The following is a 19,218-nucleotide window of genomic DNA, read 5'->3' on the forward strand; positions in this document are numbered from 1 at the left end:
CCGTTCCAAAAGGTTTAAATGGTACCAATCAATTTTCCCTGTAAAAAATAATGTAGATATGAAAACAAAACATTGTATAGAGAATTATAGTTTCCAATCCCCATCCTGCAGGAGGTTAGATGTTACATGTTAATTTCCAGAACACTTGCTGGAATTTGAGAGCAATCTGCAAGGAACGCATCGCCTGACCATTAATCCTCCCCACTATGGCAGAAAACAAACACATTTTCTTCCACATACCATTAAAACTGGAGGACTTTTGGGAAAGGAATGGCTAAGCATGATACAAACACACACCAAGCATGACAACACAAGAAGCTAACTGCTAAAGCTTCAATGTGCAGCAGAGGTGATTGATTGAGATGTCAACACCACCGACACCTACTATAGTATCAGTATATACAACATACGAAAGTAATCAGATTGATATTTTTCTTTTTATTCTTTTTATTATTTCAAAATCTTTTTTTACATTTTTTGTATCTGTTTTGTTACTGTTTACAAAGTCTGGGAGTAAGTCTCCGGATAAGCCAATAGTAGTTTAATTTTGTTTGAAATATCGTACGTAGCATTCAATTCCACAAATTCAAGGAGAAAAGATCCCTGGAACACCATCCTACCGCCAAGCATGTTGGTGGTAGTATTATGCTCTGGGCCTGTTTTGCTGTCAATGGAACTGGTGCTTTACAGAGAGTGAATGGGACAATGAAAAAGGAGGATTACCTCCAAATTCTTCAGGACAACCAAAAGTCATCAGCCCGGAGGTTGGGTCTTGGGCGCAGTTGGGTGTTACAACAGGACAATGACCCTAAACACACGTCAAAAGTGGTAAAGGAATGGATAAATCAGGCTAGAATTAAGGTTTTAGAATGGCTTTCCCAAAGTCCTGACTTAAACATGTGGACAATGCTGAAGAAACAAGTCCATTTCAGAAAACCAAACAAATTTAGCTGACCTGCACCAATTTTGTCAAGAGGAATGGTCAAAAATTCAACCAGAAGTTTGTGGATGGCTACCAAAAGCACCTTATTGCAGTGAAACTTGCCAAGGTACATGTAACCAAATATTAACATTACTGTATGTACACTTTTGACCTGGCAGATTTGGTCACATTTTCAGTAGACCCATAAAAAATTATAGAAAAAAACAAACTTCATGAATGTTTTTTGTGACCAACAATTATGTTCTTTACAAGTGTATGTAAACTTTTGACCACGACTGTACATCATTGTTTACCTTCGTTTAATTGAGAGGAAGGGATGACACTACATGTTTTTTCTTCAACTCTATATTTTTAACTTTTTTTTTTATCAGAGTGCTATTTGTTACTTTTTTTATGAGCCACGGTAGCTTATTTTGCTGTCATACTTTTAAAAACGTACACAGACCAAGTCACAAACGCGTAAGATTCTTTGTTTGGGTACTTCGGGGGACGGCGTGGCGCTGTTGGAAGAGTGGCCGTGCCAGCAACCTGACAATTCCTGGTTCGATACCAACCTTCTACCAACCTCGTCACGTCTCTTGTGTCCTTGAGTAATACACTTCAACCTTGCTCCTAATGAGTCGTGGTTAGGGCCTTCCATGGCAGCTCCTGCCATCAGTGTGTGAATGTGCGAGTGAATGGGTGAATGTGGAAATAGTGTCAAAACGCTTTGAGTACCTTGAAGGTAGAAAAGCGCTATACACGTATGCGCCCATTTACCATTTTGTCACAACGGGGGCGAACGAGAACCAAGGTAGCACTGTTTTTGTATGACACCACACTAGCAGACAACAAAACAGAAGTGTAAAGACAGGCTATCTTTCAGTGCCTAAAGCAGGCCTCCTGGTAGGACGTAGCATTGACAACAACGAACATGTCTTTCCTGACGAAAGACAGGAAGTTCTTCAGAGGACAGAGTGGCTGGCTGGCGCGTCGGACTATGGAGCTGCAGAAAGCGGTGTGGAAAGTCACATCCTCTCCATTGTACAGCAACCTGATGAAATATCCTCCATTTCTTACTTTTAGCTTCTCACCTCTTAGAACCCGCTTCTTCTCCGCCTGAGTCCCTAAGGGGCTCTTCCACAATTCAAACACCAGTCTTGCGGCAAATGGCGGGAACCTGGCTTCCTCCAGACCGAGGGCGCTCAGCAAGGGCGCCATGGTCACGTCGTGGGCGGAGGAGAGGGTGAACACATCGTCTCCCCCTGCTTTCGCCGCTTGTTTACCGGCCTTGGCAAGGCGCTCCATTTTGGCGGCGGTTTTGTTGAGGTAGGGGTACATAGCCAGGATGGCGTACTTACGATAGAGTCCCGCTCTTCGCCGATCCACCTCGTCATCCAGCTGTTGCCGTCGAATCACAGCGAACTGGGCCGTTGTTAGACACTCGCCTGCGCTGCCGTCTTCCACGGACGCGCATGGGAAAGGAAGGTTGTGGCACAGGTGGCACAGCAGGGAGTCTATCGGGTTTGCGGCTCTGAGATTGCGTGTGGGAATACCCAAAGCGCGTGCCATGTCGGCGTAGGTTCTGTCGAGTTCCGCATCGGCCAGCTTGAGACGATACTGCCTTCTCTGCTCCTCCTCCAGGTATCGGTTCCTGGCGGGGCAGTCGCAGGCGGAGCCGCAGAACAGAGTGCTCCACTGGTGACGCACGGTCAGTTTCTTCCAGTCGAATTCTGGGAGGAAGCCGTAGAGGAAGGCAAGTGCGCTCTGAAGAGTGCGGCTCTTCCCTGTAGTTTCTACCCACACCTGGCGAGGTGACCAGTTGGAGGGGACAAGGCGGTGGGGCTGGTAGGCTTGGTGGAGGAGTTGTCCATTACGTAAGTGCTGCACCACACCTGAAAGTAACATATCGAAGGTTTGCGTGACTAAGTCAATTTTCTACATTCAAATTTGCACTTTTCACGGAAATTTGAAAAAGGAATTAATCGCAGAAAACCAAATGTAAATAAAAACTGAGCTCAATTTCTATCCTACACTGCGTAACTTTCGTCCCATGGAGGTAGGTAGCACGTGTCTTCCTGCGTGACTTTTTGAGGTCAAACACTCTCAATAGTTGGTTTTCTACATGCACTTATAATTAAACCTGCAAAGAATAAACAACGGAGAAAACTATGTTCCATTTCAAAAGGCCAAACATTTAAATAATAAAATAACTTTAAAGGCCTACTGAAACCCACTACTACCGACCACGCAGTCTGATAGTTTATATATCAATGATGACATATTAACATTGCAACACATGCCAATACGGCCTTTTTAGTTTACTAAATTACAATTTTAAATTTCCCGCGAGTTTCTTGTTGAAAACGTCGCGGAATGATGACGCATACGCGTGACGTCACGGACTGTAAGGAAATATTAGCGCTGCATGACACACAGCTAAAAGTCGTCTTTGTTCATGGATGTAATTACACCGTATTTTGGACATCTGTGTTGCAGAATATTCTGCAATTTGTTCATTTAATAATGGAGACTATAACGAAGAATGCTGTTGGTGGAGAGCGGTGGATTGCAGCTGTTTTTAGCCCAGAGATACAGCCGGTGTTTCTTTGTTTGTTGTGAAGCACCGAACATGTTTTCTCTACGTCAACCAGCATGTTTTTGGATGGGGAAATTGTGATATGTATCTTACTGAAGACATCAGTGGATTATTCGTCGCCCCGCAGCAGCTGTGAGCTTGGCTCCTCGGCTTCTCTCTGAGACAGTATGTGTTCACCGCAGCCATCCGACCTTGAGGTATGTCTTTACAATATTTACTTTAAAATCTCACTTAAACACTATTAAAACAAAAAGCAGATAAGGGATCTTCCAGAATTATCCAGTAAATGTGTCTAATTACATCTGAAACGTTCACACTGCCGTCGCCCGGAGCTGTCGTTTTTTTCTTTTCTATTCCTTCACTATCAATATCCTGATTCACAAATCTTTCATCCTCGCTCAAATTAATGGGGAAATTGTCGCTTTCTCGGTCTGAATTGCTCTTACTGCTGGTGGCTCACTTTAAAAACAATGGGAATATGTCTGGAGCCCTGCAACCAGTGACGTCACGCGCACATACTTCCGGTAAAGGCAGGGCTTTTCTAATAGCGACCAAAAGTTGCGAACTTTATCGTCGATGTTCCCTACTAAAGCCTTTCAGCAAAAATATGGCAATATCGCGAAATGATCAAGTATGACATAGAATGGACCTGATATTCCCGTTTAGATAAGAAAATCTCTATTTCAGTAGGGCTTTAAAGAGTGGGGGGAAAAAGTAGTGGTTTATAGTCCGGTAAAAACGGTATTTAAAATTATATGAGTACCTATTTAAATGGTAACACTTTAGTATGGAGAACATATTCACCATTAATTGTTGGCTTTTTAAAGTAACAAAGACTTAATTTAGACTTATTTGGACACTAGGGGAACATACAAGGGTTAAGGTTTGAGTTTGAGGTCAGGGTTAGGTTTAGGGTTATGATTACTAATAAGCAATAAGAGTTAGGGTTAGGGTTAGTTAACTCTTAGTTAATGGCTTACTGGCTGTATAATAAGGCTGTGCAGAATAAGGCATTAATAAGTTTTTCATAATGACTAATTTAGAGCCAATATGTCACTAATTAATGGTGAATATGTTCCCCATACTAAAGTGTTACCCATTAAAGGCCTACTGAAATAAGATTTTCTTATCCAAACGGGGATAGCAGGTCCATTCTATGTGTCATACTTGCTCATTTCGCGATATTGCCATATTTTTGCTGAAAGGATTTAGTAGAGAACATCGACAATAAAGTTCGCAACTTTAGGTCGCTAATAAAAAAGCCTTGCCTTTACCGGAAGTAGTAGACGATGTGCGTGTGACGTCACGGGTTGTAGGGCTCCTCACATCCTCACATAGTTTATAATAATAGCCAGCAGCAACTAGAGCTATTTGGACCGAAAAAGCGACAATTTCCCTATTAATTTGAATGAGGATGAAAGATTCGTGGATGAGGAAATTTAGAGTGAAGGCCTAGAAAAAAAAAAAAGTGAAAAAAAATATTTTTTTTTAAACTGCGAGGGCAGTCGCTCTCACTGCCCTCGCAGTGAAAGTGAGGGCAGTGAGAGCGATTCAGTTGTTTTTAGACACATTTACTAGAATAATTGTGGCAAATCCCTTATCTGCCTATTGTGTAGCTAGTGTTTTAGTGAGTTAAATAGTACCTTAAAGTCGGAAGGGAGTGGCCACGGGTGTGTTGACGCCAGAGTCTCTGAGAGAAGTCACGGCAGCTGAAGGACGGTGGCTCCGCTGATCTCCGGTAAGAGGCGACTTATTTCCACTATTTTCTCACCAAAAACTGCCGGATAGAATAGCATCTATTCTATGCGCCTTATAATGCGGTGCACCTTACATATGAACAAAATATTAAAATAGGCCATTCATTGAAGGTGCGCCTTATAATCTTGAAGGTGCGCTTTATAGTGCGGAAAATACGGTATTTGTATTTCAACCATGTAAAAGCACTCTGAGCTCGCTTTGTGAGAAGTGCTATATAAATAAAATGTACTTACTTTTACTTACAAGTAAACACTCCTTGTGCAGAGCTTGAATCGAAAAGTTTAAGTGCAAGCAAATACTGTACAATATGCAGATATTGGATTGATATCCAAATCAATATTGGATCATGACTCTTCTAGTGAGCTTGAAACGACTCGATGGGCCAAATTTGTCCTCCGGATTCCCCTTTGGGGATCCCTGCTCTAAATGATCAGGTAATTCCAATGAATTGCAAAAGACAAAACCTGTACATAACTTTCTTTGGTTTGCAACCCAATATTGACCCTTGGAATGAGTAAGTACAATTGCAAGATTTCTTCCTCACTACACGGCAAAGAAAAACAATGCTAAAGAACTGTAAAATACAATGCAACTGAAAACTTTACCTGGTATTGAATGTGTTCATTTTACTGAAAAATGGTTGTTGTTTTTATAAATATTAAGTTTAGTTGAAGTAATCACAACAATAAGAATGTTGCATTGTAATGTTATCTAATAATGTTATCGTCACGTCCGTTGTGTCCTGAGCAAGACACTTCACCCTTGCTCCTGATGGGTGCTGGTTGGCGCCTTGCATGGCAGCTCCCTCCATCAGTGTGTGAATGTGTGTGTGAATGGGTAAATGTGGAAGTAGTGTCAAAGCGCTTTGAGTACCTTGAAGGTGGAAAAGCGCTATACAAGTACAACCCATTTATCATTTATTATTTAATAATATGTAAGATATAAAACTGATTTTCGAAGTATCATTAATCACAATATAGATTTGTGAAGGGCTATTACCCGAGACAGCCGTCTAAAGTATTTTTATATTTTGATAAAAAGGAGAGGGGAAAAAAAAACATCGTACCCACCGGTTTGTGTGAGCTCTCCCATCTCGCAAGCGCTGTGGTTAGGTAGGCGAGGGACAGAAGCCAAAGAAGACTCCCAGTGCCCACGGCCTCCTTGGCCCATGTGACTAATGAAGGCGCTCAGCAGAGGGTGCGAAGGATTCCTGGGAAAAAACACAATATAGAAATCCAATCGTCAGTCATGATTGGCAGTTTTCCACACTGCTATACATAGTCAATTAAAATAAAGGAGAAGTCCTTCGCTCCGACCCGCACCCGCTGCTTATCATGCATTTTGGAAAAGTTCTGGATATTGTTACTAATCCCATCACGATCCTTAGAGAAGACTTGATTACCAGCGATTGTCACACCCCGCCTCGGGTGAAGGTAATGTAACCTTTGCAAACCAGACTTTCAAACCAAGGATGGCAAGGCACGCAGTTGGCAACAGTTTACAAACATTTATTGAAATCCCAAACGTGTCAAGAGGTGAACAACAGGAAGACACAAAGCACCCACAATCTGTAACAGTAATATATAGAAGCAATATTAGTATCGTATATTATTTATAGAACATTTATATTCTAAATACATTTCAAAGTCGCATGCATTAAATAGGCCTATATAATTAATCGAAATAAGCATATTAAAAATAATCAATCAAAATGTAAATCATTCATTATATCAAAATACATGTATTCACAATCAAAAATCAATAATAGAATATGTCAAAGTAAAGAATTAAATAATCAAAATCGATTTAGCAAAATCAATTAGCAATCAACATAACTCATTTAACCGGTTACAATCGATCACAATCAAAATCAGACAACTGGAAACATTAGGCTTGCACTAATAATGATTCAGTTAGTAAAAAGCCTGTCACACACAAAGGTTTGGTAAAGTAAGCCTGTCCATAGGCTCAAAATGGTTGGGGGCAATGACAAAGGATATGTGGAGTGTATTACCTTCTTTTACCACTAGATGTCTCTCTAAGACTGCTGGGCGTCAACATTGCTGTGGGTGGTACTGTAAACCCTAAATCAGGGTGTACAAAACTGTTTTCCAGCAGGGGCCACATACAAAAAGATTTGAGGATGTGGGGGACCCTTTGATACATTTTGCAAAATTAAAGAAAATAAAAGCAATGTAGGTTTCTCAATATATGCTATCCGAACAAAACATCCACATCTCAGCTTTGTGTTATAGATGGTAAAAAAGCAAAGTATCTTAAAATGTAATCTAGACTCCTTTATATATGTTTTTATTATTAATATGCTTTACTAAGAATATTACTCTCCTAACAAAAATGGTGCAAGGGTTTTATTAGCACACTGGAAAACAAAATGTTTGCAAAGAACAAAGATACTGATAAACACGAACCTTATCGAAAGAGATAATCTTATGCATGTCCATCCATCCATCCATTTTCTACCGCTTATTCCCCTTTGGGGTCGCGGGGGGCGCTGGCGCCTATCTCAGCTACAATCGGGCGGAAGGCGGGGTACACCCTGGACAAGTCGCCACCTCATCACAGGGCCAACACAGATAGACAAACAACATTCACACTCACATTCACACACTAAGGCCAATTTAGTGTTGCCAATAGGATGGGTGGTAAAAGGTCATAAAGTGGCTCGAAAGATTGTAGACAACTGTGTGGCATGCAGAAAAGCCAGATATAAAAGATGCCAGCAAAGTGTTGGCCCCACATCTGAAAAAAACCTGAGGAACTTGTCAAGTAGGTAGAAGCAAAGTTCATTTCTTCTTATCCCTTTTCCTTTTATAGTAGTTTCTTGCAGATTTGTACAGCATAGTTCTCATGAATAAATATCACATAATGATTTATTCAAATATCACATAATTTTTTTTAAATATCACATAATGATTTATTCATGAGAACTATGCTGTACAAATCTGCAAGAAACTACTATAAAAGGAAAAGGGATAAGAAGAAATGAACTTCGCTTCTACCTACTTGACAAGTTCTTCAGGTTTTTTCACAGTTGTGCTAACACTTTGCTGGCATCTTTTATATTTGGCTTTTCTGCATGCCACACAGTTGTCTACAATCTTTCGAGCCACTTTATGACCTTTTACCACCCATGCTATCTTCCTCATCCAAAGGAGTGTTCTTGCAATCTTTTCATGGTTGGCATTGTGTGTTTCTTGGGCAAGGAGAGTGGATACCCACACATCATACAGTATGATTGGCACTGCTGATTTTCCTTCATTAAAAATCTGACATCTTCCTCCACAGAGCAAAAGTCAGGCATGTTCCTCGCTGAACACAGCAGTCTATTCAGTGTGGTGTCCTGAAAGGTTATGGCTTCTTGGGCTGCAAGAAAAAGATCCCTGAGCACATCTTCACACTCGATGGCAGTGAGTACTGTTTCCTTGCACATTTGTGGTGATGTATCTTGACATTTTAGCTTACTTGAGGCTGAGCGTTTGATCAGAGCTCGCCACTTCCTGACTGCTCTCCATAACCAGGCAGTGACTCGGATCATCTTGGTCAGGCTGCTGAATTTCTTTATGTCCAGGATTCTTTGTACAGCAGAACCGGCAGGTGGTCTTCGGACTTGGATCTTGGACTCTAGTTCACAGGAATTGTGGTCATTTCTGACATGAGTAGGTTTTGGAGTTTTTTCTACGATAGATGGGACATCACTGTGGTTTGTATTTGCCTGTGCTCTGGTTACCACTGTTCTGAAAGACTTCCTTTGAAGCTTGTCAATGCTCGCTTTGGCATTCGCAGGAACCTCTTTGGCTGACTTTGTCGGCCACTCATCCACAGGGTGTTTTAGAAACTCTGGTCCCTCCTGCCACACAGAATCCTGTTTAAGGTCCTCTGGGGATGCTCCTCTCGTTTTGAGATCATCCATATTCAGGTCTCCTGGAATCCATCTCCAATCTTCAATTGACATGGACTTCTGGATCTCTCCAACTCCGTTTGCGAAGAAGGTCTGATATCCTTAGCTCTCTCTTTGGATTGTTCCCAGAACAGTTTGACTGTCCAGCAGATGGAGCCACCATTCAATTTCCATCCGACTGTGTTTCTCAATATACCTTCTGAGCTGTGTAGCAAAGACAGCACCACAGATTTCAGCTTTCATTGCCTCTCCTTTCTGGTCGATGGGTGTGAGCTTGGCTTTGGACTCTGTCAGTCTGACTTGGATGCTTTCTTTTGTCTCCCATCTGAGGTACACCGCAGCTCCATAGCTTTTGTCACTTCCATCAAAGAAGGTTATTCCCCAGGGTTTTCCAATCCGATTGGCTGGTGTGAGGCTTCTGTGGAAGGTGATTTGGCTGAGGCGCGTGTATTCCTCAAAAAGTGAGATGGCTTCTTCTCTCAACTTTCCAGACAAAGGTTTGTACGAGGTGTCTCTGGTCAGAGCTTTGCTCCCAGCTGCTTCTTGAAAAGCTTTCCTGACAAGAATGGCACTTTTCTGCTTAGCAGTTGTGACAAGACCTATTGGGTCGCACAGGCTAGCTATCTGGCTAAGCAGTTGTCTTCTTGTCAGTGGATCTGGAGATTTTTCTCTCACCTCTTCCACCAGGAGGTTTTGGCCTATTGTCATCTTCTTCTTTCTTCTTGAGTGACTAATTGATGGAGGTCATGAGGTCGAGTCTGTCTTTTCCAACGATTTGGGAAAATAAGGATCCTGTCTGATGAGGATTTTGGCTCTCTTGGTAGTGACTCCCGCCTCCCACTTTGACCTGATCGGACCCAAGGCTTGAGAAAGAACCCGCCTGAATTTAGGATTTCCTCCGCTCTTCTTGTGTTTTCCTCCAGCTGTTCCAGGTCATTATGGGATGTCAACAGATCATCAACATGCGCGTCCTCTTCCACGATCCTACATTCCTCTTTCAGGTGAGCGAATTTGGGCAGCTTGCCTGTCTCTCTCATGGCGAGTTGTGCGATGCACCCTGCGGGTCGATCACCGATGTTGACTCTGGTGATGGCATATTCCTCAATTTCTCCATCCTCAGTGTCTCTCCAAAGGAATCTGTGGAGGTGCATCTCCAGGTCTTCTAGCTACAGAGAATTATACATTTTTGTAATGTCACCAAGAGCAGCATGGACTCCTCTTCTGAACCTGAGTAGAACTGCTCGGATGGGATTGAGGACATCAAGCCCTTTCAGCAGGAGATCATTCATGCTGTGTCCTTGGAACCTCTGGCTGCTGTTCCATACCAATCGCACAGGTGTTGTAACTGAATGTGGGTTTGGCGCCACCAAGTGGCTGACGTACCACATTGGTCCTTGCCATTCAGCAATGGTCGCTTTGGTGAGTTTCTTTGCCGCTTCCCTTGCCACCATCTCATGGACTTGAGCTGTGATTGCCACTTGCCACTCTGGTTCTTTCTTGAGCTGCTTCTCTGTTCGCAGGAAAGTGGCCTTAACTGCACTCCTATTGTTGGGCAGCGAGGTTGGATCTTCAATCCAGGGATATTTCGTGTCCCAGTGTGGTCCGTCACTATGTGCATCTGCTTTGACATAGGTGAGGCCTTTCCTTATGATTTCCAGCTCTTTTTCCTCTTTTAGAGTCATTTATTTTCCTCTTGGTTGACAGTTGCCGCACCGGCATCCCCCACACTTGGGTGCGCAGGCGGCTCCAATGCTGTCCCATTTCCACCAGTCTAAGAACTCTCGGCCAGCTGTTGTCATCTTGGTTTCAGCGATTTCCTGATATTTCACTGCTGTAGTTCTCATAGACCGGGCAAAATGTGTTTTGGGTCTCTGCATAGCCACATCCACTTCTTCAAAGAGGTTTGGATGTGCTCCTCCAACAGTCATTCCAAATGGGCTTTCCCAAAGGACCAGGTCCCCAATTTCCTTTACTCTTTGTGGAGCGAGTCTTCCTTCTCGGTGGCTGATGAGAAGCTCAATATGATTTGGTCTCTTCAGATCCTCTAGTTTGATTTCTGGGAAGAACTTCCTGATTTGGTGAGGTTTGATTTGACTGTGCACTTTGGCAATTTCATCCAAGCCATAGCATACAAGCTCGTGAGCTCTCTCTGTTCCTGTGGGCGTCTTTTCTCTCACCTTGAGTAAATATCTTCTGGTCTTTACCGTCACGGTCCTCCTTCCAACTCCTTGGACAAAAAAGGGTGACTTTTTTTGCAAATCCATGTCAGAAAACCAACAAATTTAGCTGTTCTGCACCAAGTTTGTCAAGGAGTGGTCAAAAATTCAAACAGAAGCTGACCAGAAGCTTGTGGATGTCTACCAAAAGCACCTTATTGCAGTGAAACTTGCCATGGGACATGTGACCAAATATTTTAGGTGTGACCTTTTCGTTAAAAATGTCATAACTTTCTTAATATTAAACCCATTCTAAAAATGTTGGTTTAGGTGGAAAGCTTGTTTAAACAAAGAAACAGAAAAAAAGTTTCACAAATAAGGTGTAATTCTAATTGATCAAATTCATGAAATTAGCGTATGAAGTGACGGAAAAACTGATTGAACATGTGATTGGACCAACTTGCCAAGGTGACTCGAGAGTATACACCAGGCTTTAGAAAGTTGGTGTTAACCAAAAGGTTGTTGGGCTGCGAGCACCCTCTAGAGGGCCCCCAAAAAATATCTGCTTCTCATATTTGGTTCGTATCCTCAATTGTAATACACTGTTCCACCACTTGTTGCAGTAATGACAATCACAAACAAACAGAAGTCTAGGGCTTAAGTCATTCTTTTGTGTTCCTGGTGTTTCCCCCTCCTGTTTTCATGCGTTTTTGTTTATTGTTTTTTTTTTGCGTCTTGGTTCGGGCCCCTTTGGGGCTTTGCGACAAGGGGTGGCACTTTCGTGACTTCTGCTGTGCTTTTTTGTGGGATTCTGGATCTGCCTCCCGGGAGCCTTTTGGACGTGGAGACCAGCTGCTGGATCTCTTCTACACCGAAGTCCGCTTGGAGAGACTGGAGAAGATGCTGATTAAGATACAGGGCTGCGGAACTGGTCCGGTGGCCATGGATGAAGTGCTGGCTGTCCAGAGTCGGGACCCGGGATGGACCGCTCGCCTTTGCATCGGTTGGGGACATCTCTGCGCTGCTGACCCGTCTGCTTGGGATGGTCTCCTGCTGGCCCCACTATGGACTGGGCTCTCACTATTATGTTAGACCCACTATGGACTTGACTCTCACTATTATGTTAGATCCACTATGGACTGGTCTTTAACATTATTATGTTAGACCCACTGGACGTCCATTGCTTTCGGTCTCCCCTAGAGGGGGGTGGGGGGGGGGGGGGGGGTTGCCCACATATTTGGTCCTCTCCAAGGTTTCTCATAGTCATTCACATCGACGTCCCGATGGGGTGAGTTTTTTCTTGCCCTTATGTGGGCTCTGTACCGCGGATGTCTTTGTGGCTTGTGCAGCCCTTTGAGACACTTGTGATTTAGGGCTATATAAATAAACATTGACTGATTGATTGATGTTTTTGTTTGCTTGCTTGTCTATGAATGGTGCAATCATGTGTGCAAAATGTATATTGTTGGTTGATTATTGGTTTTTTGTTGTACATTTGTGGCACTGCTGGTGTGGCAACTGGTTGTATCAGCTCTGCTCTTTTAATGTCTCTAATGTATTTTGTGTTTTTTGATGTTTCCCTCTCACACACATGTTTATGTGTGCTATGGCTATGAGTTTTTTTGTTCCTTGGCATCAGTCTGGACCCTCTCTCCAGGGTCCCAGGCTTAGACTGAATATTTGTTTCCCGTCCCCAGTGTTTACCTGTTTCTCCCCTTTTTTGCAAGGGGCGCCGGAAGTTGGCAGACCCGTCTGTGATCCTCTTCTGTCTCCCTCTAATGTTTGTCTGCTCTTGAATGGGATTGTGCTGAAAATCTTAATTTCCCCTCTGGGATTAATAAAGTACTACTGATTCTGATGCAGTATTTTCTTTTGCACATTAATTTTTATTGACCATTTAGTTAAGAAAGCTATTCATTGTTAATTTATTTACTTTTGCACAACATAATTGAATACAAACGTTTCGCCAGTTATTTAGGGGTCCCTTCATATGCAGGTATTTGGTTATGAACCCCTGCACAAAGACAAACAAATTGGCGGCCATTTTGGTTTGCGGGTCTCACTTTTGGGGGTATTTGGTTGAGTGTTTTGAGTGATGTTTTATTCCAGAACGTGTTTATTTTGTCTGTAGAATGTGTCGCGGGACAAAAAAAAACGAGCTGTATGCTGCAAATGCACCCCAGGCCACAGTTTGGATGCCCCTGCTTAGACCACACATGCACAAAAACACACAAGAATGAGGGCAGCCAGAAGAGCAGTCGGTGAGCTGATATGGGAAATGATTGCAGATTACAGTTCAATTTGACAAATCCGCAGGAGCAGCAGCTCAGCCCTCAGATTAAAAAACAGTGGTGGGGGCGGGGGGGATCTGTGACAGCACAAACACACACTTGCCTCCACAGTGATCATAGTCTGGATGAGGACATACCATGAAAAAAGGGTGCAACATTTGCAATACAATAACAATCATAGACAAAAACAGAACAAACATGTGGTTTGCAGATACCAAAAACAATCAAGACCATCTTCAAAGTATGGTACTTTTTTTCATTTTTCATTGTTCTTTTGTTTTCATGCAGCAATATTAAACTCGCCATGATGCCTTTAGTATGAATAGCTTAAAACGAGTCCAAATCATGCAAACTTCCAACCCCACAAGAGGCCTCAATCTAAATATTAGGAATAATTGTAACAAAACATGTTCTGCAATGTTATATTGCACAACATTTGAATATATTGTAGTTGTATCTAACAAATTGGTAAGTGAATGTATTTGTTGAAAAGCCAAATGGAACTGGTGCAACAAAATTCCCACTAGAGTGCTAAAATCCACATAATCAGTCGGCTTTTAGGGACAATATAGATTGAATTGAGGGTAATGTCATAATAAAGATAAGAGTAGCCAGGCTGTCTGTAGCCAATCCAATATAGTTCAGAACTATCTTAATAAGAAGGGATTATTCGTACTTGCAGGCCAGAGGGAAAGGATTACAAGGAACAGTGGGACGGTGAGATCAGGAACCATATGAAGGCATAATGAGAGGAAGGAAAAGAACAAGAGACTGAGAAAGAAGGACTTACAAGAGGGAAGTGTGCTTAACAAATGAGGAAAGCTCAATAAATCGCAGACAGTGGTTTAGCAAGCTGGAGCCAGAATAAGAATAAAGAAATAGAGCGGTAGAGAGAGACGGAGGTCATAAACATCATGAAAGCGTATGTAATGTTACAAAATGGATTGGAACGAAACAGCGATCTGTGTTCTTTTAGCAAAAAGTCTGTATAGCGGACAAGGCGCCAGCGGACGGACCACGATGCAAAGTGTCTGCTAGACTATAATATCATATATGCAGCACTTACTGTAACAGCCTCAAAAACCCCTCTACTCTATGCAGACATTAATCAATGACATTCTGCAACTGTCTGAAGAAAAGCCCAGTATGTTCCATGATGTTCCATGATCTTCCAATCAGGGTGTCAGGGTGTCATGCTGCCGGTTCCAATCATCTATGAGTGAGCTCTTCCGATACCAATACAGATATTGATCACATGTATTAACTGAAAACTGTTCAATACGGGGATTGCTATTGAAAATTTAACAATATCAACAAAATATTCAATCTAAATCCTTGTTCTCTTTTATTTGGGGAAGGGTATCTTTTATATTTGAACCAAGACGCTACCAAATCCTGGTAACTGGGAATCAATACTGGTACTCAACGGTTGCAATTTTCGGTACTTCTGTGTGTGTGTTCATGTGTTAATGAATGTTAATTTATTTAGGTATAAAATCTATTTTTTTATAATAACTGTGGTGTTCAGTTGTTATATATTGATTTCTTACACTTCTGAGTTTCATTTGAAAGTATTATACAGTAGACTTGACATGCAGTTGCAATTCCAAGACTTTAGATGGTAGTAGTGAAGACTACGATGTGATGCCTAATCAAGAAGTAAAGTAGTCTTTGTTATTACAATGAAGATCAAGTCATTATTGCGCACTAAAAAGTAATTATACTCCGAGTATTGTACTTATTTGGCAACAGCTGTTTGAACATTGTAACATGCATCGTAGTTGTAGTTGTAATTACCAAATTTGAAGGTGTTGAAATCGCCATGTAGAACTGCTCATGCTAATCAGTAGCATGCAAATGACAAAGCAATGGTAAATTATCATCAAGCTAGCACATTTTTAAAAATGGCGCCTAACGTTATGTTCGAGCATTTTCATATGGGGCATACTTGCTTTGTTGGCATTGAAAATTGCAACCTTTACATAAAGACGGTCGAACTGAGTCCACTTTGAGGGCTACTTATGTGCTTGTTTCTGAGCCAATTGTTAAATCCGGCTGAGTCTGCATCATGTGGAACAAAAGGTATCGAAATATGGCACTGTTTTATTCTACGTCAGGGGTGCACAATATGTTGATCGCCATCGACCAGTAGTGTGAGTAAAACCCCCGTTTCCATATGAGTTGGGAAATTGTGTTAGATGTAAATATAAACGGAATACAATGATTTGCAAATCATTTTCAACCCATATTCAGTTGAATATGCTACAAAGACAACATATTTGATGTTCAAACTGAAACACATTTTTTTTTTGCAAATAATCATTAACTTTAGAATTTGATGCCAGTAACACGTGACAAAGAAGTTGGACAAGGGGGCAATAATTACTGATAAAGTTGAGGAATGCTCATCAAACACTTATTTGGAACATCCCACAGGTGTGCAGGCTAATTGGGAACAGGTGGGTGCCATGACTGGGTATAAAAGCAGCTTCCATGAAGTGCTAAGTAATTCATAAACAAGGATGGGGCGAGGGTCACCAATTTGTAAGCAAATTGTTGAACAGTTTTAGAACAACATCTCTCAACTAGCTATTGCAAGAAATTTAGGGATTTTACCATCAACGGTCCATAAAATCATCAAAAAGTTCAGAGAATGTGGAGAAATCACTGCATTTAAGCGATGATATTACAGACCTTTGAACCCTCAGGTGGCACTGCATCAAAAACCGACATCAGTGTGTAAAGGATGTCACCACATGGGCTCAGGAACACTTCATAAAACCACTGTCAGTAACTACAGTTCGTCGCTATATCTGTAAATGCAAGCCAAATCTCTGCTATGCAAAGCGAGTCAACAACACCAAGGAACACCACTGGCTTCGCTGGGCCCGAGATCATCTAAGATGGACTGATGCAAAGTGGAAAAGTGTTCTGTGGTTTGACAAGTCCACATTTCAAATTATATTTGGAAACTGTGGACCTGGTATCCTCCGGAACAAAGAGGAAAATAACCATCCGGATTGTTATAGGCGCAAAGTTCAAAAGCCAGCATCTGTGATGGTATGGGGGTGTATTAGTGCCCAAGGCATGGGTAACTTACACATCTGTGAAGGCACCATTAATGCTGAAATGTCCATACAGGTTTAGGAGCAAAATATGTTGTCATCCAAGCAACGTTATCATGGATGCCCCTGCTTATTTCAGCAAGACAAGTGTTACAACAGCGTGGCTTCGTAAAAAAAGAGTGCGGGTACTTTCTTTGCCCACATGCAGTCCAGACCTGTCTCCCATCGAAAATGTGTGGCGCATTATGAAGCGTAAAATACGACACCGGAGACCCCGGGCTGTTGAACGACTGAAGCTCTACATAAAACAAGAATGCGAAAGAATTCCACTTTCAAAGCTTCAACAATTAGTTTCTTCAGTTCCCAAACGTTTATTGAGTGTTGTTAAAAGAAAAGGTGATGTAACACAGGGGTGAACATGCCCTTTCCCAACTACTTCGGCACGTGTTGCAGCCATGAAATTCTAAGTTAATTATTATTTGCAAAATAAAAATAAGTTTATGAGTTTGAACATCAAATATCTTGTCTTTGTAGTGCATTCATCTGAATATGGGTTGAAAAGGATTTGCAAATCATTGTATTCTGTTTATATTTACGTCTAACACAATTTCCCAACTCATATGGAAACGGGGTTTGTAGATCATATGGCATTAAAAAAGATGGACTTCAGCATCAGCCCTGACGGCACACCACTGACTGCGTAGGCCAAATGCGGCAAAACTACCAGCCTTTCTTTTTTTCTCTAAACTTAAGAAAGGATATAAAAATGAGTGGAAGAGCTGGAGCAAGCAAAAAGCCAAAAATGTTTCACTTTTATACAGAATGGGAGGAGGACTTTTTTTTCACTATGTGCATATGCCTCATCTGTCAGACTATCTTTGCACTACCAATGAAGGGAAATGTGGAGCGGCATTTTCGGATAGTTCATAAAAACTACCTTACCGACAAGCGACCTGAGGAGGAGAAAGGTGAAGGCACTAAAATACCAGTTGTCTGGGCAGCAGTCATTTTTCTTACAGCTAACTTCGAAAGTCGCCACCATGAATCATTTCATTGTAAACGAACAGAAGTCCTTCCAAGACGGAGCGATGGTAAAAGTGACATTCATTGAAGCATTGTTTCTAGTCTTTAAAGAAGGTAGAACTATAAGCTCTGGATCTTACTCACAGTGGAAAAGTACCCCAACATGAGGAAATGTGCTACTCCCTTGACTGCATCTTTCGGCTCCACTTATTAATGTGAGTCAGCCTTTAAATTCAAGTACCGTTCCATCATGACTGATGGACATTTGGAAGTGTGCTTGTGGCCGGTTCTCAGCAGCTACTGCCCGAACTATGTATGCCTGATTGATTCCATCCAGTGCAAGTCATCAGAGTAAGGTAATGACAAAAAAGTTACATAGTTAATTGTGTTGTGCAATATGGACTCATTCGGTTTTGCAAGAAACGTTAACATACATTGTACATATAAAGAATTCTCAACATATTCATAAATAAATATATGTTTTGCATTTGTGTAATAAGTAGACCATTTTGGCTTAGTCATTTTATAAGTAGCTTGCATGGTGAAAAAGTGTGTGCACCCCTGTTCTACGTGAATCGTTAACCGGTAGTACAGACGCAATACGGTCGGCACCTATTGAAGTACACATTTCGGTACACATCCTTACTTTTATTGCTTACAATTATTTGAGAAAGTCCATACACAATAACCTAACAAAAGTTAAAACAGATATCTACTATTTAAAAGAAATCAAGCTAGTGACAATAAAAATATTGACTTACTGACTCTAGTATCTATCATATATTGATACTACCCTTGGTATCGACACCACTAATATATGGATCGATCAGCCATCATCTTACGCGTTTTTTAGTAATTGCAACAATGCTGACACACCATCAATTGTTGTCATATTTGTACATATCAAGACCCTTACTGTATAATGTAGAGTTATTGTTAATTTCCTGTTAAAATCTGCTTACTTTCTGCAGTAACGTGGTTCCATCTAGACTTCTTAAAGTTTTCACAGTACCTATTTCTTGGTTTTGTTCAAAGCTTAGCTTAGCTATTGCAATACCTGGTCCTGACTTGCTCTGCGCTTTTTTAATCAATATGTTCTAATGTTGTGACTGGATGTAGAGTTTGCACGGCAACAACAGACTTTTCCCATTGTGGTATAAATAAAATCTATCCCATCTTATAACATGCCTTGTCCTTTAGTGATAATGATACTTGATAATGATACCTAAGATACTAAGTAATGCAGTTTATTTTCTGTGGAGGTAATTATTAATTTCGGGGAGTGGCTCCACACTGTCTATGAAGCCCCATCATTAGCTGCTAGTTGCTTGTCAGCCGGGGACTTAGAATAAATACAGTGTCAGCCAGAGGGTATCAATGTTTGTGATCGCCATTAAAAGGCAATAATGATCACTTACTTTTGTCACGAATATTGGTTGATATTGATCAGTGGCTGATCGATAGGCACGTTCCTACGTTCATTTA

General features: G+C 41.5%; 1 protein-coding gene across 1 annotated transcript in view; it reads right to left on the reverse strand.

Moving 5' to 3' along the window:
- Window positions 1-19,218, reverse strand: part of pxylp1 (2-phosphoxylose phosphatase 1) — a 67,979-nt gene that overhangs the window by 367 nt on the left and 48,394 nt on the right. Inside the window, exons 5-6 of the mRNA XM_061918871.1 lie at window positions 6,350-6,489; window positions 1-2,817 (exon numbers count right to left, since the gene is read on the reverse strand). The exon at window positions 1-2,817 is cut by the window's left edge and continues 367 nt beyond it. Coding sequence (XP_061774855.1) covers window positions 1,805-2,817; window positions 6,350-6,489 — 1,153 coding nt within the window. The 3' untranslated portion in view covers window positions 1-1,804. The remainder of the gene's footprint in view (window positions 2,818-6,349; window positions 6,490-19,218) is intronic.

The sequence above is a fragment of the Nerophis ophidion genome, linkage group LG13 (assembly GCF_033978795.1).
Source record: "Nerophis ophidion isolate RoL-2023_Sa linkage group LG13, RoL_Noph_v1.0, whole genome shotgun sequence".
Taxonomy (NCBI): Eukaryota; Metazoa; Chordata; class Actinopteri; order Syngnathiformes; family Syngnathidae; genus Nerophis; species Nerophis ophidion.